A 21927-nucleotide genomic window follows, 5' to 3' on the forward strand; every position below is an offset into this window, starting at 1 on the left:
TCTGACATGACACTATCATAAACATGACATAACAGCTGTCATGAGGATGAAGGAGTCTTCATGAATGTTTATGACTATTGTCATGAAGTATCATTCAGTAAATAATGACACTTTTAATGCAAGGTTTACCATTTTAATAGACTTTTAATGCAGGTTTTAATGCAAATTGGCATTAAAAGTGTTATTATTTATGAAATAATACAAAGTTGACATTTTTATGTCATTATTTAAAAATGATGTGGGAGACTCCTTGGTCAAGTGAAAGAAAGTTCTTTTTGGTAATCAGAAAAGACACTATTTGACACCAAACACTGCGCATCACCACATACACACCATCCCCGCTGTGAAGCACGGTGGTGGCAGCATCATGTATTCAAGCTTGTAAAGGTAGAAGGTAAATAAAAGCAGCAAAACACAGTAATTTCCTAGAGGACAAATAGTTTCCATCACAAGGGAATGATCTGGAGCATCCATGACAAGATTGGTGTTCTGGAGTGGCCCAGTCAAAGCCTAGACCGAATACTCAATCCAATCCAATAGAGAATTTATGGGTTGTTATGCCTTGAAAAGTCCGCGCTGTACTGAAGCTTGTGCCAGCTTCCAGGAGCTTTTTTTTTTACCCCTCCAGGGGGTCTTTTGTGGGCTCTAGTGTCCCTTATATGAAAGTAGACTGACAGGAAAGGGGGAAGACATGCGGCAATTGTCGCTGGGTCCGGGAATCGAACTCACGACGGCCGCGTCGAGGACTCAAGGCCTCCAAATGTGGGTCGCGCTGTCCCCTACGGCCTACGCCACCACAGCATGCCCTCAGGAGCTTTTTAAGTGGGGGATAAAGTAGAACAAAACTGCATTGTTGTTTTCATGGTCAGCTCTCAGAGGAGACCGCGCTCGCTTGTCTTTTGTTTGCTCCGTCATGCAGACTTTATATACTTGCACAAATGGATGCCACCTGCAAGCTGCTGTGGCATGTGAAACCTTTTATGGTGATTTGCTTCTATAAAAAGCATGCTGGTTTCACGATGTGTTTTGATAAGGTTTAGGCTGTGCAGTAGTGGGGTTTCTTTGCTACTGGAACTGGCTTTGGTGCTTTCTGAAAAGAAATCAGTGAAAGTCCGACTGACATTTTCCCAGTTGAGAACTCTTTTCACTACATCATTTTGCAATATTTCAGATTCCAGTGCAGTATTCTGCAGCTTGGAGTTTCTGCCTGGTTCTTACAACAACGGGAAAAGTTAGTGGGAGTGTTTGTGCTCCATAAGTTCAGATCTTCTTTGACTCTGTCTGGAACTACTTCATATCACTTAGGAGGATAAATCTGTATAAATAAGTGAACACAAATCCCATGTGGGACCCCTCCATCTACTTTTGTTTTTTCTTCCTATCTCATATTATGGAGTATATTTTACCATGCTTATGCTGATAATACACAACTGCCAGTTATCCCTATCACAACTTTCTTGCATCACTCTGGTTTGCATACAGCAGTATTCGTATTTGTAGGCACTGGATTCTTTTGACAACACACAGCTGGCTCCTGTCAACTGTCACAGCATCGCATAGTTGACACAGTTACTAAAAAGTTTGATCATTCTTCTGCAAAATCAACGACTAAAATTGGAGCTGACGTCTTCTCGGATTGGCTGATGGATAAGCAGCTGATTGGCCGTGGCTAAATTCTGAAGCTATCTTATGTTTACGTCCGTCACCGCCATGATTTTTTATAACGTGAGATTTTAGTTACATTTGTTTTTTTAAACACTGCATTTTCTAACTTGTGTTTTTCTGCATTGGTAGAATATCAACAGAGTTTTGAGCACATTTGTAATGGAAATGCAGCTAGGTGTTTTTGGATCACTTTTTTCCCCATAAGAGAATGCATAGTTTGGTATTTACTCATTTTATCTTTCTCTGTTATAAAATTATGCCTGGATCTGGATCACATGTGTCAAACTCAAGGCCTGGGGGCCAAATCTGCCCTTGGATAGCCTGTTATGTGGCCCTCCAGACTCATTATTATTTCATCAATCAAATCAAAGCAGTTTTTATCCGTTTACTGCCAAATTACATCAATTAGTCCCTCCACTTTCCTGCAAAGTATCGTAGAAATTCATGCAAAATCTACAAATCCCTGCACTTTTTGCACTAATGCATAATTGTTAGTTTATTTCCGAGTTTTGGCAAAAATGGTGAAAAATTTTGGCTGCTTGTGTCGTTTACTCTCACCTGCAGGTGGATGTGTTTCTTACTTCTGCTAAACATGTGTCTCAGCCTTACTTGGTTTATAATCCATAATGACATGGCGAGTAATAAACATTCACATTTCCCATCATACATAAATGCAAATATTTCAAAATTATTTTTAAAAAATCCCAAAAGCAGTCGCAAAATCCTGGAGGGACTGAAAAGATGTTGAATATTATTTGATTTTAAGAATTGATTTATATTTTAACAGTTCGTTGATGGGTCTTAGCAATAGATTCTGACACAATCTGCCCTTTAAGAACATTCACGATCCCAAAATGAAATTGAGTTCGACGCCCCTAATCTAGAGCATTTAGGTCTAACAAATGCAGCTGTGGTCCATTTGTTAGACCTGTTGCCTCTCCTCGTAGATTTTGCGTTCTCTCCATGTTTGTGGGTGGATTTTCTCTGGGTGCTCCCGCTTCCTCCCACAGTCCAAAAACAGAAGAAAAAAGCAACAATTACTTTTTTTATGACACAGTAACCTTTCTTTGTATTAGCTCTAGGCGCAGTGCCTGACAGTGATATGTTCTGACACAGGGACACGTGTTCAGATGCCGTGTTGACCCTCATTTGATAAGCTGCCCTGCTGCAGGAGAACAAACGGTTGCTGTTTACAACCTGAGGTTATCTGGATACTCCTTAACGGCTGCTGCCGAGCCGCTGCGCACCAGCTGCTGTTTGGCTGTCCGCAACACGCACCACATAATATATATATATATATATATATATATATATATATATATATAAAACCAGATCAACACTTACAGATACAGTATATGCTTTAAATGGTAGCATCTTGTCTGCTTTTGCTGTGAAGCATCTGCCAAGTGTCTGCACCAGTGGATGGATTTGATTATTCCCAACTGCTAGGAGGGAGGAATTTTAGCAAAATAAAAACAGATTGGATGGAAAAACTAAAATATGGCGAGTGTGTTTTTTCTGTCACATTCCTCCTTTAAAATGAAAGCAGGTCTTAACAGAAATAGCATAAAAGCATGCTGTTTTCAGTCCAAAAGTCTTCCATGCAGTTATTACTTTCCTCTTCAGTTCTCAGTGGAAAGGCTTTCGCTAATAGTGATAGCCTATTAGCGTGTGTCTGCAGTAAATGATGATTATGAATCGTTCCCAAAGCAGCTCTGGAGCTGTGTCGCCCTTCTCTTTATGTTCATGTGTCTCTGTAATTAAGAGCTCATGCAGGAATAGCAGCTGCAGTAAATATGACCGATTGCTCGACTGGTGTCAGTACAAAAAAATAAATTTCCTTCTCACCCTCCGCAGGTGGTCTCTCTCATCCTCTGAGCTCGGGTCCTCTACCAGAGGCCTGGGAGCTTGAGGGTTCTGCGCAGTATCTTGACTGTGCCTAGAACTGCACATTTTTGGACTGAGATGTCTGATGTTGTTCCTGGGATCTGTTGTAGCCATTGGTCCAGTTTGGGGGTTACTGCCCTGAGGGCCCCGATGACCACAGGCACCACTGTGGTCTTCACCTTGCAGGCCTTTTCCAGTTCCTCCCTGTGGCCCTGGTATTTCTCTAGTTTCTCATGCTCCTTTTTCCTGATGTTGCAGTCGCTTGGTATTGCTACATCTACCACAACGGCTTTCCTCTGTTGTTTATCCACCACCACAATGTCCGGTTGGTTCGCCATTACCATTTTGTCTGTTTGGATCTGGAAGTCCCACAGGATCTTAGCTCTGGCATTCTCTGTCACCTTTGGGGGTGTTTCCCACTTTGATCTCGGGGTTTCCAGTCCATATTCTGCACAGATGTTTCTGTACACTATGCCCGCCACTTAGTTATGTCGTTTCATGTATGCTTTCCCTGCCAGCATCTTGCACCCTGCTGTTATGTGCTGGACTGTCTCAGGGGCCTCCTTGCACAACCTACACCTTGGGTCTTGTCTGGTGTGGTAGATTTGAGCCTCTATTGCTCTGGTGTTTAGGGCCTGTTCCTGGGCGGCCAGGGTGAGGGCCTCTGTGCTGTCCTTGAGTCCAGCTTTTTCCAGCCATTGGTAGGATTTCCTGAAATCAGCCACTTCAGTTATTTGTCTGTGGTACATCCCATGTAGGGGCTTGTCCTCCCATGATGGTACCTCCAGCACCTTATCCTCTGTTCCCCATTATCTGAGACATTCGCTGAACACATCGTCTGTTGAGGCTTTATCCTTGATATATTTATGGATCTTAGATGTTTCATCCTGGACAGTGGCTCTCACACTCACTAGTCCTCTGCCTTCTTCCTTACGGCTCATGGTACAGTTTCAGGGTGCTTGATTTGGGGTGGAACTCTCCATGCATGGTTAGTAGCTTCCGAGTCTTAACATCCTTGGTCTTTACCTCCTCCTTTGGCCAGCTAATTATTCCTTCAGGGTATCTGGTAAGGTGTAGCTGTTTATCGTACGGATTTTGTTCTTGCCATTGAGCTGGCTTCTCAGGACTTGCCTTATTCGTTGGAGGTATTTGGCTGTGGCTCCTTTCCTTGTGATCTCATCGAGGTTGTCATTTGCTTGTGGTATACCTAGGTACTTGTAACTGTCCTCCATGTCTGCTATTGTTCCTTCTGGGAGTGAGACCCCTTCTGTGCGGATGACCTTCCCCCTCTTGGTGATCAGCCGACCACACTTCTCTAGTCCGAATGACATCCCAATGTCAGTGCTGTAGAACCTTGTGGTGTGGATCAGTGAGTCGATGTCTCGCTCTTCGCGTACAGCTTGATGTCATCCACGTAGAGGAGGTGACTGATGGTGGCCCCATTCTTTAGTTCAGAGGTGTCAAACTCCACTCCTCAAGGGCCGGTGTCCTGCAACTTTTAGATGTGCCTCTGCTGCACCACACCTGAATAGAATAATTAGGTCATTAGCAAGGCTCTGGAGAACTGATCTACACAAGGAGGAGGTAATGTAGCCATTTCATTCCAGTGTTTTGTACCTGTGGCACATCTAAAAACTGTAGGACTGCGGCCCTCGAGGACTGGAGTTTGACACCTGTGCTTTAGTTGGTATCCGTAGTGTTGAGGAAAAATGATTATTTTTAGTGCTTAATACAGTTAATCTTACGGCATGTCTAAAAGGTATATTGAACACTCTTATTTTGAACAAATTTCTTAATTTTGAACAGGTTTGTGTTAAGGATTTAAAATTAAACCAGATGGGCAAGTATTCAGACAAACAGGAACCAAATGCAGATCTCTCAATGGGGTCTCCTGCTGTGTTGCCAGAGCACAGGAGGCCGTAAAATTAGCATCTCCCCCAAGGCACTATCATTTGAGCCTGGGGGAGAGAAGCCTGTTGGGTTCACAGCAGATCAAAAGTCTTACAGAAACCAACATCTGGGATGGTGTAAAACTGAATACAACATAGAATGTTGAAACAACTAACATTTAATTTCTAAGACATTTTTCTAAGTATTAATACCATGTTTTTATTGAAGATTGTATTATCTCATTGTAAAACTACTAATCTAGTAAATGATGAATGTATTTGAAAATTGTACTATCTGTGACAATATCAGAATCAAATGGAAATTGTTTGAAAAATGGTCACACTCTCTAATATTTTGTTGGACCACCTTTAGCTTTGATTACAGCCCGCATTCGCTGTGGCATTGTTTCAATAAGCTTCTGCAGTGTCACAAGATTTATTTCCATCCAGTGTTGCATTAATCTTTCACCAAGATCTTGTATTGATGATGGGAGAGTCTGACCACTGCGCAAAGCCTTCTCCAGCACATCCCAAAGATTCTCAATGGGGTTAAGGTCTGGACTCTGTGGTGGCCAATCCATGTGTGAAAAAGATGTCTCATGCTACCTGAACCACTCTTTCACAATGTGAGCCTGATGAATCCTGGCATTGTCATCTTGGAATATGCCCGTTCCATTTGGGAAGACAAAATCCATTGATGGAATAACCTGGTCATTCAGTATATTCAGGTAGTCAGCTGACCTCATTCTTTGGGCACACAATGTTGCTGAACCTAGACCTGACCAACTGCAGCAACCCCAGATCATAGCACTGCCCCCACAGGCTTGTACAGTAGGCACTAGGCATGATGGGTGCATCACTTCACCTGCCTCTCTTCTTACCCTGATGCGCCCATCACTCTGGAACAGGGTAAATCTGGACTCATCAGACCACATGACCCTCTTCCATTCCTCCAGAGTCCAATCTTTATGCTCCCTAGCAAACTGAAGCCTTTTTTTCTGGGTAGTCTTACTGATTAGAGGTTTTCTTATGGCTACACAGCTGTTCAATCCCAACCCCTTGAGTTCCCTTCGCATTGTGCGTGTGGAAATGCTTTTGCGTTCACAATTAAACATACTCCTGAGTTCGCTGTTGTTTTTTTTCGATTTGATTTGACCAAACGTTTAAGTAATCGCCGATCACGATCATTCAGGATTTTTTTCCGACCACATTTCTTCCTGGAAGACGATGGTTCCCCACCATCCTTCCAGTTTTTAATGATGCGTTGGACAGTTCTTAACCCAATTCTAGTAGTTTCTGCAATCTCCTTAGATGTTTTCTCTGCTTGATGCATGTCAATGATTTGACCCTTCTTAAACAGACTAACGTCTTTTCCACGACCACAGGATGTGTCTTTTGCCATGGTTGTTTAAGAAATGAGGAGTTACTCATTGCATCAGCTGGGGTTAAATAACTTGTTGCCAGCTGAAAGATAATCGCCTATGCAGTACTTATCCAATAGGAGGCTTGTACCTATTTGCTTAGTTAAATCCAGGTGGCGACTTTTTTTTTGGCCAGGCAGTGTAATATATATAAAATATAAAATTCCCTTGTCACCCACCGCGGGTGATTCTTATCCTCTGAGCTCGGGTCCTCTGCCAGAGGCCTGGGAGCTTGAGGGTTCTGCGCAGTATCTTGACTGTGCCTAGAACTGCACATTTCTGGACTGAGATGTCTGATGTTGTTCCTGGGATCTGTTGTAGCCATTGGTCCAGTTTGGGGGTGACTGCCCCGAGGGCCCCGATGACCACAGGCACCACTGTGGTCTTCACCTTCCAGGCCCTCTCCAGTTCCTCCCTGAGGCCCTGGTATTTCTCTAGTTTCTCGTGCTCCTTTTTCCTGATGTTGCAGTCGCTTGGTATTGCTACATCCACCACAACGGCTTTCCTCTGTTGTTTATCCACCACCACAATGTCCGGTTGGTTCGCCATTACCATTTTGTCTGTCTGGATCTGGAAGTCCCACAGGATCTTAGCTCTGGCGTTCTCCGCCACCTTTGGGGGTGTTTCCCACTTTGATCTCGGGGTTTCCAGTCCATATTCTGCACAGATGTTTCTGTACACTATGCCTGCAACTTGGTTATGTAGTTCCATGTACGCTTTCCCTGCCAGTATCTTGCACCCTGCTGTTATGTGCTGGACTGTCTCAGGGGCCTCCTTGCACAACCTACACCTTGGGTCTTGTCTGGTGTGGTAGATCTGGGCCTCTATTGCTCTGGTGTTTAGGGCCTGTTCCTGGGCGGCCAGGATGAGGGCCTCTGTGCTGTCCTTGAGTCCAGCTTTTTCCAGCCATTGGTAGGATTTACTGATATCAGCCACTTGGGTTATTTGCTGGTGGTACATCCCATGTAGGGGCTTGTCCTCCCATGATGGCATCTCTGGCACCTCAACCTCTGTTCCCTGTTGTCTGAGACATTCACTGAGCACATTGTCTGTTGAGGCTTTGTCCCTGATGTATTTATGGATCTTAGCTGTTTCGTCCTGGACTGTGGTTCTCACACTCACTAGTCCTCTGCCTCCTTCCTTGCGGCTCGTGTACAGTCTCAGGGTGCTGGATTTGGTGCTGGAGGGATGGAACCCTCCATGCATTGTTAGTAGTTTTCTAGTCTTAATATCCGTGGCTTTTATCTCCTCCTTTGGCCAGCTAATTATTCCAGCAGGGTATCTGATTACTGGCAGGGCATAGCTGTTTATCGCACGGATTTTGTTCTTGCCATTGAGCTGGCTTCTCAGGACTTGCCTTATTCGTTGGAGGTATTTGGCTGTGGCTCCTTTCCTTGTGACCTCATCGAGGTTGCCATTTGCTTGTGGTATACCTAGGTACTTGTAGCTGTCCTCTATGTCTGCTATTGTTCCTTCTGGGAGTGAGACCCCTTCTGTGCGGATGACCTTCCCCCTCTTGGTGATCAGCCGACCACACTTCTCTAGTCCGAATGACATCCCAATGTCCGTGCTGTAGATCCTGGTGGTGTGGATCAGTGAGTCGATGTCTCGCTCACTCTTGGCATACAGCTTGATGTCATCCATGTAGAGAAGGTGACTGATGTTGGCCCCATTTTTGAGTCGGTATCCATAGCCAGTCTTGTTGATAATTTGGCTGAGGGGGTTCAGGCCTATGCAGAACAGTAGCGGGGACAGAGCATCTCCTTGGTATATGCCACATTTGATGGACACTTGTGCAAGTGGTTTGCAGTTGGCTTCAAGGGTGGTTTTCCACAGCCTCATTGAGTTTGCAATGAAGGCTCTCAGAGTCCTGTTGATGTTATACATCTCTAAGTATTCAATGATCCAGGTATGCGGCATTGAGTCATAGGCTTTCTTGTAATCAATCCAAGCCGTGCACAGGTTGGTGTGTCGGGTTCTGCAGTCTCGGGCAACTGTGCGGTCTACGAGGAGTTGGTGTTTGGCTCCTCTGCTATTTACACCGATACCTTTCTGTGCCGTGCTCATGTGTTTATCCATGTGTTTGCTTATCTTGGCCGCTATGATGCCTGACATGAGCTTCCATGTTGTGGAGAGGCAGGTTATTGGTCGGTAGTTGGGTGGGACTGGACCCTTTGATGGATCCTTCTGGATTAGGATTGTCCGCCCTTCAGTTAACCATTCAGGGTGAGTCCCACTTTGTAGCAGCTGGTTCATTTGGCCTGCCAGTTGCTCATGGAGGGTTTCTTTAGCCAGTAGGCATGGATCATGTCAGGCCCTGGTGCTGTCCAGTTTTTCATACCTGAGACTCTTTCTTGGACATCTGTCACAGTGATGGTTACCAAGGCTTGCTCAGGGAGGTTACTATGGTCCTCTCGTAGAGAGATCAACCACTGTGCATTGCTGTTGTGGGATGCCTCCCTTTCCCATATGCCTTTCCAGTATCGTTCAGTCTCCAGCCTTGGTGGGTCTACTCAGTTGTTATTACCCCGCCATTGAGAGTACACCTTAGCTGGTTGAGTGGAGAAGAGCCGGTTAATCCTTCTGGATTCATTCTCCCTTGTGTATCTCTTTAGGCAGCTGGCCAAGGCTTGGAGCCTCTGTTTGGCAGTTTCGAGTGCTTCAGGTATGGGCATCTGCCTGTACTTTATGGGTACTGGTCTTTTCATTGTACCCTTGTGGAGCTCTGACAGTTGGCTCACTTCCCTCCTTGTTTCCTTGATTTTAGCCTCTAACCGTCTTTTCCACGGTGGGTATTGGGTCTCATGGCTGCTCTTATAGCCAAGTATCTCAAGGATCACTGATGCTGAGTTGTAGATCAGCTCATTGGTTTCTGTTATGGTGTTGGTAGGGATCGTTCTCAATGCTGCATTCACATTCTCAATGAGGCTTTCTGATGGTACTTCACTCAGCCGTTGTAATTGGCGCCGAGGAGGTCTGGTTGTCATTCGGGTCATAATTTTCTCTCTCAGGTCTATATATATATATATATATATATATATATATATATATATATATATATATATATATATATATATATATACATATATCTCAGAAATTAACCTTGATCACATAAAGTCTTTCTATAGATCTGTGTTTTTCCAGCCTGCTGATTTCTAGCAAAGTTAACTTCTAAAGCAGTATTTTTATGAACAAAATTTGAAGGTGTCCGTCTGTCCGTACGTACATACGTACGTACATATATACAGTAGTTTGAATAATTAAACCTTTAAATTGGGTTAAATCTTGATGCCGTTTCCTCTTTGTCCATCCCAGTGATAAGTCAGTAGCATCTTCCATGATGCTCCCTGGCGGAGCTCCCTCACTGTAGATGTCACAGATGTCAGCGAGACTTCATTATTCAAGCAAATAAAAGTCAAGAAGAACAGAATGAGTCCAGCAGGAGTCATTCACCATATGTCTGGTGTGGAAAATGCAGGCCTCCGGGGTTTACATGATGTAATGTATCTCATATGTCTGAGGTTTTTATGAAACACCTAGCATGATAGCGGTATGGATGCTAACCCGACTAGCCCCATAAAGAGCTGCCTGTTGCATCACTGCCACTGAAATTAGTTCCAAACTGTGTCAGTTTGGAACTTGTTCTTGTGAACTCTTTTTTTTGTTTTTTTAGATGTATCTTTGCTGTGATTTGAAGGTATCTGTTAGGGAGTCGACCCTGCTAGTCCCTTTTGATCTGCAAGTTGAAACCTAAGTCAGCCTGACCAAAATATGTATTTGAAGGAACGGTTCTGGAAAGCTCATCCCAAGAATGTGCCTTTGCCTTCAGAAAGTGGTGAAATCAGTCAGACTTTCTGAGAGCAGCTTCGATTGTCCTCTGGCCTCCATGGCGGTCTCAGTAGTCTATAATTCCTTCGTCTTGTTTTGAATCACGTAAATCCCCTATCTCTGAGAAGAGGAGGAAAAATATAATGTGATCCATCCCGGAGCAGAAGTTGTGAAGCAGAGGTGAAAAATCATCCCCTCTGTGCTCTCAGAGACGATATTTTAGACTTTTAAAGGAAGCAGAGGATGCGCAGTAATCACTCAACCTGCCAGTAAGCAGAGCTGAGGATTGTTTCTTCGCTGGGCTCATTCAACCATACGCATTCTGTTGAAAAGTCATACACTGCATAATAAGACACATTCTCACTTTTTTTCCTGCGTTGGCTCTGTAATGATAACCAAGATTATTTGCGAAAAGTGAGGATAATGAGATTTACATATGTTTCTTTGTTATTTAATAGAGTTCCCTTTCACTTTCCTTTTTAAACTGTGTGACTTGAGTCAAACAGTTTTGAGTAGCCTATCTGTGTGCTTCTCATAGTAATTTGTTGGATTCTTAGTTCATTCCTCCTGACTGAGCCAGCGTAATTTTTGTAAGCAATTCAGAAAGTCGTGCGTCCACACGGCCAGAGAATGCGATGTAGTATGTCTGCTGGGCCAATCGGTGGCACTGTAACACTGCCAGAGGACAACATACAGAAAAAAAAACAACAGCCTTTTTTTTAAATTATTTGTGAGAGTGAGGCGCGTCAGAGACGAAGCTTTGACATCGTAGCTTTAAAAGCGACGGGGCTATCATGGCCACACATGAAATGTTTTCCGGAATGTATCTACTCTGGAACCCGGTTTGAAAAATGATCGTTTCTGGTTTCCCAAAAAACCAAATCTACATGGACGCACAGCCTAAACGACAAAAAACATTTTCAGACACACATAAAATCGCCTCCGTGTGGACGGGGCCTGAGTCAGGTTTGTAGACTCAAATACTTGTTAGCTCTGCAAGCTAAACTGACTCTGACTTTGTCCTCCTTAAGCCACTTTGTAACAGGTTTGCTGTATGACTCGGGTCATTCAGGCCATTTGAGCCGAAACTTCGACTTCCTGGATGATGTCTTTCCACAAACTGTTCAGTCCTTATGAAGCCATGAAGTGAAGAACACCGATTCCTTGTCCAGCAAAACAATAACACATGATCCCTTATAGTGTTCATAATCTTGTTAGCTTTGTTCTCCAACAGTGATCATTATGGCAAAAGAGTTCAATTTTAGAATACAACACATATCTCTAAAAATGTACTTTCCTTGTCTTTGACATCACAACTCGGTTTTTTTGGTATTGACTACTTCGTTGGCGAGCGGTCTTTCAGCTCAGGTTGTTACGAGATCACTTTGTAAGTGGATCATGACATCTCATACCATCTTCTTTTGCATCTGTTCTGGATTCGATGCACACGTCTCTACGGTTCATCTAAAAAATGAATGTGCATGTTTTTGTGTGGCAGGCAGGCGAGGGAAAGGAAACAAACAAAAAAAAACAAAACAAAGAAAGACGGCAGGTGAAAAGAGGGAATGATGAAGTCTGAGGGCCAACATTGACTCCAGGGTCTGTTAGAGGGGCTTTGAAAGGGAGCTATTTTCATGAAACAATGAGATTATATTTTCAGCATCCGCTCTGAACAAGGGTATATCCTTTTCCCCCGGGGCACATGAGAATTTCAGGTTTTGGTCAGGAAGAGTCTCGTGCAGGAAGTGGCTTGTTAGAAAAATGTTGAAAAATGATCGCTGTGTCATTCCCGACGCTTTCCAGCTCAGCAACATCTCTGTCACCTTGTACTTCGAAAACATCTAAGAAATGACACAAATTTTCAGATGTAATTCACAAGAAGCATAAAGCCAAGACTGCATTCATTGGCAGAACACCTTCCTGTAGATCTGTGTCGACCGGGCATCCTGGTGTGTGGCTCCAGAGCTGTTTGGCTGAAGAAATGCTCCTGCAGTGTGCAGTCTGCTGACTTAGTTTAAGTCTGAAGACAGAGAGGATCCTGTATGTAATGTGTCCGGAGGCCTCTGGACACATTACAAGGCTTAAGGAAATCCCAAAGGTACAAAATTTAATTCAGGGGTCTTTTTCCATCAAAGGCTTTTCGAACTACGGAGCAGATGAGTGGCATCTTATATGTTGTCTTGTGCTTTCTCTGATTTTTTCATATTACAACTACAAACTTGATCTGCTGGCGGAAGTGCGGACAGATAGGAGATTTTTCCCACATATTTTGGGAATACCCAAAGGTGAAAGGCTGTTGGGAGATGATTAAAAAGGAAATAGGAAAAATACTAAACCTGAATATGACCTTGGAAATCCATAGAGTGGTTCTAGAGGATGTTAATCTTCCGACGGAAGATACCAATACAAAATATATGCTGTGAGCCCTGGTGTTGATTGCTCACAAGGTGATCACTGCGAACTGGCTGAAACCACATTCACCTACCCTAAAATAATGGGTCCAGAGATTGAGGACTGTCAACCTGATGGAAGATCCAACAGCAACCTAGAAGTTGCAGAAAGACATTTATAATAAAAGATGGGCTTCTGTAAATCTATACCTGGAGCAACGGGCCTGATTTTCTGTGATATTATAAGGAGGGATGGGGAGAGGGGAGTTCTGGACTATGTATGTTTGAAAGTTGTGTTTACAATTATGTTGCAATGTAAAAATACATAAGTGTGGACTATGTGACAATGTCAAGGAATTGTTTGAATAAAAGTAAAAAAAAAAAAAAACTACAAACTTGAGTTTGTTTGTTTGTTTTTAGCTTTTATGCGACAGACCAAAACAAAGTTGTGCATTATTGTGAAGCAGAACAAAAGTAAAGTTTAATTTTTTTTAGTTTTTACAAACACCAGTTGTCTTCAGAGGTCAGATTGGTTCACTGTGTTTCTTCACACTCAGACACAGGCATAAGTGGCTGAGCACTTACTGAGAATTTGACAAAATGCTTAATAAAATTGAACAAGGAATCTCAGGAGAATATGCTGTGGAATAAAAGACTCTTTGCAGCTAAATTGAATGTAAATGAACTAAGTCTTTTGTAGCAGTTGTTTGAATATGCATAAATATCTTCAAGGCAGCTTTAACTGAACTGTGCTTAGATGTTAGCTAAACTGGACACAGCATCGGGTTTAAACAGTGTTGTTGCAAAGCTTTACCAAGTTTATGAAAATGTGTGTGAAAACTTTCTTTTGCGTTTGCCTCACTTTTCACGCTCAGAGCAAAGACCTCACAGTTGTTGCTGCAGCCTCCACGGGACGAGGGCTGCAGCAACCCTGTGACCCTGTGGTTTCAGGGTCACCCAACTCTTGACTTTCACTGTCCCTACTTTATCTGGAATGCAATCACCCCTCCAACGTTCTGTGTTGGATAGCAGTGACAGAAATTGACAGTGGCCAGCTGGCCATTGTTGGGTGAGGAAACTAGTCTCCAGTAACTGCCAATGTTCTTTAGTTGGGTTAGGATGTGTTTGATGGCATTGCTGGCCTGGAACAGCCATTGGTGGAATTATCATCCTGCATCCATAAACCATGACATCAAGATCATACATGTCTTTGGGGAAAACCTGTTGTCCACCATAGCCTATAATGACATACTCTTCAGCAGTGCCTTTCATTATGTCAGGACTCTGCTGTAAAAGGGACTGAACAGAGGACTCACTTATTGTACAAACCATTGATCCACTGTCTAACAGTGCTTTGATGGTGGGGCCATTTTGTACTGCTACAGGCGTGTAGAATAGGCTGTTAGTTTCTGCTATTCTTTCAGCATAGGAATTTTTTTATTTATTTTTTGGAAACATCCAGTTCACAAAAATGTGACAATATGACAGAGCTACCGAGAGGCCAGAATGTTTAAAACAGTCACTTCTTTAGAGAAGTCAAAGCTAAAGCCACATGCTAGTTAATAAAAATGCTAATGTGGATCTACAGTACATTCATACTGATAGCTGTCATTATAAACTCTGCCATTTACATTACAAATAATACAGTTTGTTCATATTAATTAAAACATTTCTTTCTGGCATTTTTGAAAAGGCCTGATATTTATAACATATAACATATCAACTTGTGTTGATCTTTTGTACTTGTGATTCTCAGTCCTGCTCATAACCCAAAGGTGGCCTAACCCCTCTCCCCGTAGTCTTTGTTGACATCTTGAGGGCAGCTCCATGGCCCTGTCCTCACCTTACTGTCAGCTCTCCTTATTCTCCAACACTTGGTTTCCCGCAACACCCGCACATGCTAACAGACATTAACACATGACACTGTGTATGGCTTTCTCACAGCCACCTGTGCTTCTGGGCACACACACACATGCCCACCCCCACATGCACACATGCAACACCTACACATCACGGTAATTACTGCTACAGACTCAGGTTGCAGAGTGTCGTGTGTGTCAGAGACCAGACGGAGGACTGCGCTCCAACGTCCCTGACGCCCACCCTGACCAGCACGTGTCCATTTTCATTTTGTTTTGCATTTTGCCGTCTCTCAGAAATGCATTTTCACACACCCCGGTGACAACCGAAACGCCCCGCTGCCTGGAGCGCAACACTGCACAAACAACCAAGAGGTCAAAGGTCTGTTATTCCAGAGAGAAAGCCAGCTGAGCGCCCCTGCAAACGAGACAGACTGCGTCCGAGCATGTGCGCAAGTCTGCTAACTCAGAGCTAATAAGCCTCAGCAACGCGGTGTGTATTTTCATACATTAGCGGCACTGCTGTTACGCTATTTTTGCATCGCAGATGCAGTTTGTATATTCAAAAGCACTTTTGCGAGTAACCCAGTCCAAGGCTTCGCACTCAGGCATTAGTGTGTTTATTCACACAGGGCCCAGGGGCCACAGGGAGAGTAGGAAAATGACATTAAGCCACAGGGATCACCTTTCACCTCTCTTAGACACTCCCAAGCAGTGCCGCTAGCTTTGGGAGCTTCACAACATGGAAATTCAATCGCGGGGCCATTGTTTTGGGGACAAAGGCTGTTGGTTAAGTATGGGGCCAAGAAGTGTACAGTATCTTACATACAGTATGTGCCGCAGGGTTACTATTGCATGGCTTACAGACTGCTTCAGAAAATAGTCTGGGACATGAAGAACATCAACGCTTCCTTTCAACAATGGTTTTCTTCTTGCCTCTCTGCCAGAAGGGCCAGATTTATGTTGAGTTCTCCAGTCAGCAGCCTCCCACTTGAGTTCAGGATCTCTGTTGCCTGTTGACTCTCCTTGCCTGGTCAGTGGGTTTAGTTGGACGGCCATGTCTTGATATGTTTGCTATTTGTGTCATACTCCATTTTCAGATGGTAGATGGACACAGAGCTTTATGAGATGTTCAAAGAATTCTGGAATACTGTTTTTGCCTTGTTGCTTCATCCAGGCGGTCTGGAGTCTCGACTTGCTGGAGGCTCAGACTCTGTTGAAATTTAAAACGATTGGATGGGATCTTATCCAGTCATTAATGTTTGGCTGTGATGTATGTGGCACACCAGTTGCACGAAAAAACTTATTGGAAATTGCGTGCGCTGCAAACAACCTTCCCCATCTGTGAAAAGAGAACGACATCTTTACCAGCATTGCCTTGCATTGCAACAGTCGAGCATTCATGCATTCCCACCACATCTTCAGCTTGTTCAACATGGACCTGCTCATTGTTTAACTGGCACATCTCACCTATCAAAGCCTGTATTCATCGGCTTCCAGCTGCTTTTACTGGCCCCAATTAATGAGGTAGAAATTTAGATCGAACTTTATCTGTCTGGCCAACTTCCTCTGTTCACTTCCTCTAAAACCACAGTGCAAAAATAGCACAGAAATTCAACATCATCGTTCACAGCTCTTCCCTTCTGTTCACTGATTGGCCAGGATGAGATGGATCCTGAAAATTTGAGCTCAATGGAACAAATTTCAGCTGGAGCACTAAAAGGAGATGAGAATTGTTGTGTAGAAAGGCAACGGCCTGTCTACTTTACCTTGACCTGTCTGGTTTTTTCCTTCACCTTCGCTATGCTGTTTGTTCACCAGTTTTTAATGGAAAACTCTTCCATAGTTTTTCCAGCATACTACTTTTGAAATTTTTCTTTTTTAATTGAAGTGACATATTTGAGTCATGACGTCATTGGCGTGTTGTTGAACCTGTTTTCCTGGTATGTGGTGGCGACGACGCCTCCAGAAAAGGCTGCCTTCCAGCCAAGAACCAGCCAAGGATAGCAGCGCAGCTTTAAACAGAACTTGTCAAAACAGCCTTCCGCTGTCCAATCTCATCTTCTTGATCCACAGGAATACCTCAGCAGAGGCAGAGGAATGCGGCTCACCGCTCACCCGTCACATCAGACTGCTCCGCTTCAGCAAACACAAAAACGTCCTGTTTGCTTGCTCTGAAAATAATCAGCCCAGGGCCTGCTGTTTCATTCAGAATGACACCAGTTTTGCAGTGATGATGTGTCGGTGTCAGGTATTTTTTAAGAGGAATTGGTTTTAGCAACTGCTGAGTACTAGCCGCTTTCTCCAAAAAGTGTAAATGGTTTAAACGAAACCTCCTCAAAAATAATAGACACTGTGAAGATGTTCTAAAACGCACAACTTCTACTTCATGTTCAAACGAGAAATCAATCCTTTGACTTTTCTTGAGACATTTTGTGTTTTTTTTTTTTATTTTCTTTGTGCATACGTGTCCATTCTGTCATCCAGTTTTTAATACGTTTCAGTCACAGACTGTAACTTTTTATCCAATTTGAACCATCTTCCCTTTTTTTAGTTAATTCAAGGCAGATAAGCTGGCCTTTTTTTGCTACCAGATGTACAGCAGGAGTGCATTCAACAGTTCTGCCAAATTTCAATTTCCTTCAGCTTCCTCATGGGTTCATATTAAGCATTTTTAAAATGTAACCACTGTGTGACTGTCAGGTTGGACCGTGTCTCTGAGTTTCTATCTTAACCCTTCTAGAAGAATAAATGAAAAAGAATAAATGAACTTTCCAGATTTATTATAACCTTATTGTTCTCTTGATCTTCAAAGCCTGTCTGCCTAAACAAATGACCGAGCAAGGTTCACACAAACCGCAAATAATGTTGCTATGACTTCATCGGATGCAAGAATATGTTGAACCAGAGCGTTGTCTGGAGTCCAGATCGGTTCTTCAGCTTCAGCTTGACGTTTTTAACAAGTTGCCATGATCGTTCAACTTGCGCTCTATGACTCTGGTGGAGAGGTCACGCGCCGGAGCTGAGTAAACAGCAGAAAACTACGGCTTGGTCAAGCGTTCAGGTCAAGGACCTAAAGAGCCTCGAGAGACTTGCCACCCCCTGGGTCATTAATAATTAATGAAATCTGAGGCCGGGGGACAGAATGCCACGACTAAACAGGCAAAGAGCAAAGGCAGTAAAACAAGATTGGCCAGGAAGGGAAGGGGGAGGACGGAGAGAGGATCAAACCCTGGACACAAGTTGTGCTTTCACTGTAAGATCCAGAAGCTCCAGACAAAACAATGGAGAGAAAGTGAGATTTGGGTCTTTATCCTTAGTCTGTAAGAAACCAGAGGTTCAGAAAGTAGAAAAAAAAACATGTAGAGACAGTTGTAGAGGAAAGCAGTCAGAGGAATGAAAAACAGCATGAAAGTCTGGCCTTTTCCCATGAAATCCAGCAGTCCTCACTGTCCAACAAAACACGTTCCTGCCCTAGAGGTGCTATCATAGCCAGACCTCCATTACGAGCTCAGCCTGATGAAAGAGTAGCTAAAGGGGGGGCTTAGCAGGTTTGGCTTCTAACCCTCCCCCCACTGGGTCAGATATGAAAACAGATAGTTCTACATGATATTATATAGCAAGAGGCTCTGTTTGAACAGTGAAATGTAACCCCTGTCTCCTTCTCAGCAGTTTTCTAATTATCTCTGGTGATCAGCCGCCTTTTATGCCAACTCCAGACTCTCCTTTTAATAGATAAATGGATGTTGTTGCTGGTGATGTTGGGAAAAAATTTAAATCACACTTGAAACCACAACAGAAAGCAATTTCTCAGTTGGATTTTTTGTCTGATGCCGTATGGTTTCTTTGCAGACTTCCTCAGACGACTGCGACCCCCATGAAGGAATCCACGAGGGAAAGGAGGGCATGTACCGCCTGCAGGTGACCCAGTTTGTCCAGAGGCTGGAGTACTGGCACAAGGACTTAAAGAACACCTTGGTCACGTCAATTACAGTGGTTCCAGTCAATGGTCGCACTGTGGCGTACCTCGGCACGGCAGACGGACGACATATACAGGTTAGGAGATCAACACCAGGCTTCTGATTTGACTGCGAATTTCGGTAAAACCAAAATTCTGTGCAGTATGTCAATTTTTTATTTTATCTTCTTTTAATGTGGCAGGCGTTCGCATGGGAGTAAGTAAATTAGATGGAAGTTTCTCTGTTAGGACTAAGCAGGTAGAAACTACATAAATACATCAAAATACATCCAGGCCATTAAAAAAATTGCTACACAACAAAACAAGACAATATGGTTTTTATTACATAACTAAAAGTGGAACAAAACCCAAACTGATTACAGAATCATTAGGAATCTTTAAGATTCTGAAACCTCAGGATTTTTCAGTTTTATTTGTCTAATTTGTAAATTCTAAGCTGGTTTTTAGGCAAAGAATAAATAAATTTAAAAAAGCATAGGCAATGCTCCTTTATTGTGCTTTTGCCATTTAAAACAGGTCTCAGTTCAACATGGAGCTATCTATATTTAAGTCTTATCAGTCTTAAGTTGTTGAAATTTTGAAACAGGGGTGATGACTGCAGTCTGAACTCAATGAAATACTGTGAAATAGTCCTTCAATCTATGACCGACAGATTGGATGCTAACTTTAGCTTCGCTAGCAGCTAACAGTTGGCCTGTGGCAGCATTTTTGCTGTGTTTACAAAATGTTTGTATCACGTACATCACTGTTTCTTTCTTCACTGAGTACTGCTGCCACACAAGCTTTTTGGAAGTAATGAACTCTTCTTCAATGCCAGTTTCAATGGATTTGTCAGAACCTCCTGCCATTCTTCCTTCAAAATAATTCTCTAAAACATTTATATACACAGAGTGCCAAGCTCAAAGACTACACATTCATATCTGGGCCTCATAACATCAACTCGAAATATTTATCCAGAGAATCATAAGCTGGAAGTAACTGCGTAGTGCAGACAGATTTCACTTTGATGAGATATTGTGGCGTTTTAATATCTTGTGCCACGAGTGGAAGTTAAAGTCTGCCATGTGAGGAAACACCTGCCAGAATGAAATAACATTAAATTCCTTTTCATAAGTAAAAAAGCTTCAACACACTGAGTATATTTCAGACATTGGTTAATTTTTAATAGTTTGATGTCTTTACATAACTTGGAGGATGGCTTTGCACATAAACTGTGGTTCTTATTTGTCTCTTTTCATAATCTGGCCAAATCTGGCTTTCTGAAGGCTGCAGTTGACTAATGCAAGTACACTGTAAAACATTTGAAGGTGGTTTAAAATGAAAGTCCACCTGCTGCCTTGACAATGCAATTAAACTCAACAAGAAAACTGTTTAGGTTTTTAACTCAGAAATGAAAGTTTATGAAGTTGATTTAACAACAAGAAATAAGGTGTCTTGTTTTTTTAAGTTAATTAATCTTGAATTGTGAGTTTTAACTTAATACTGCAATTACACCAAATAATTATTTCACAATATTCTAGAAAAAACTGCCCTCATCTAGTTCACCTGTTATTTTCACTCTTAATATCAAGTTAAAATAACTTACAATAACTTTTTTTTACTTTACTAATTGAAATTCTTGTTTCAAATTGCATGAACAAAATTTCTTAACTGATAATGAATTTTATTAAACATCACAATGAATTCTGCTCAGAAACATTTAGTGTGAACAGGACTTTATCCACAAGCTTTGCAAACTGTCAGTTGCATTATAATAAACATTTGCCTTAATAACACACAAGAGTCACATTAATGTAACACACACACGATACAAAAACATGCTGCTAAGCATTCTGGGAAATAGTTCCCACTCCTGTCTTTTTCTTTTTTTAGCTTTGTTTAAATGCTAACCTAAACACTCTAGTTTATTCAACTCTTGGAGGTTTGACAAAATTAACACAACTGTCTACTGTAAGTTTATCGTTCACAAACACATATTTAGGTTCAAAATCTAAAACTCGCTTTTTATTTGACGTAAAGAGTAGAAGACAATAGACACAACTAAATGCGGCTCAAATGTTTTACAGTGCAGTGTATATATCAAAGCTGTTGTAGTTTAATCAGCTTTCAATGACAAACTTGTGTTGTCTCATAGACTGTAACACCTTGTTTCCTGCTTTACCCGCCGTTCCATCAGTTAAAGAACATGTCAGGGTGATGACTGCTGACTGACGCCTGTAAGATTGTGTTGCATATTTAAAACACTATCACAAATGGAATGAATCACAAAAAGCAAAAGCTGAGTTGCGTCACGTGTTTTCGAAACTCAAGAAATAAAAAGCATGCACAAAAAAAGGAGCAGAGACATGGAAAATCAGCATGACAGCTGCAAGGAAAGGCGGGGTGGGGAGGGCAGCGACAGCGGGGAGCGAGGGGCTTACAGGCTGAACGGCACGTTAATGGTGAACGACGGGGTTCCCTAACGTGTTCCCTCGCACGGCATTCTGTGAGTTCCTTGCACCTGTTGCCGTGCTTTTCCACAGTCAGTCCTAAAGCCAGCCATGCCACCTCGCGCCTAGCCCCCTCCTCAACCCCGTTCCACACCGGCTCCATTTCCACCAACATACACAAGCTGATTTACTTTCAGCTTTAGCTAAAGCAGGAGTCTGAACTTCATGAAGTTAACCACTTAGTTAAGCAGTGGCAAGAAGAGCACACAGCCACACAACCAGGCTTAAGTTTTGATTGTAGAATATACAGATAGAAGAATGAGAATAGGAAGAAATGAGAACTAGCCAGTTTTAAGGAGTACAGCCTAAAGTTAAAGCAGCAAACATGGCAAAAAACAACAACACACTTTTACTCAAAATCTAGGCTCACACTCAGATGGGATGAATCTATCAATTATCTATTCATATCTTCTCAAAAGTGTCACTTTGGTCCTCAGCTTAAAGCTGCAGTATGTACCTTTTGTGAATAAAGTATATTTTATTGCATATTTGTTGAAACTGTCACTATTTGGTGACAGTT

General features: G+C 42.7%; 1 protein-coding gene across 2 annotated transcripts in view; it reads left to right on the forward strand.

Annotated features, from left to right (window-relative positions):
- met (MET proto-oncogene, receptor tyrosine kinase) overlaps positions 1-21927 on the forward strand; it is a 122713-nt gene that overhangs the window by 22387 nt on the left and 78399 nt on the right. For both annotated transcript variants that reach the window (XM_023346465.1, XM_023346468.1), the window contains exon 3: positions 18792-18995. In XM_023346465.1, the coding sequence (XP_023202233.1) occupies positions 18792-18995 (204 nt within the window). The remainder of the gene's footprint in view (positions 1-18791; positions 18996-21927) is intronic.

This window comes from Xiphophorus maculatus, chromosome 2, assembly GCF_002775205.1.
Source record: "Xiphophorus maculatus strain JP 163 A chromosome 2, X_maculatus-5.0-male, whole genome shotgun sequence".
Lineage (NCBI taxonomy): Eukaryota > Metazoa > Chordata > Actinopteri > Cyprinodontiformes > Poeciliidae > Xiphophorus > Xiphophorus maculatus.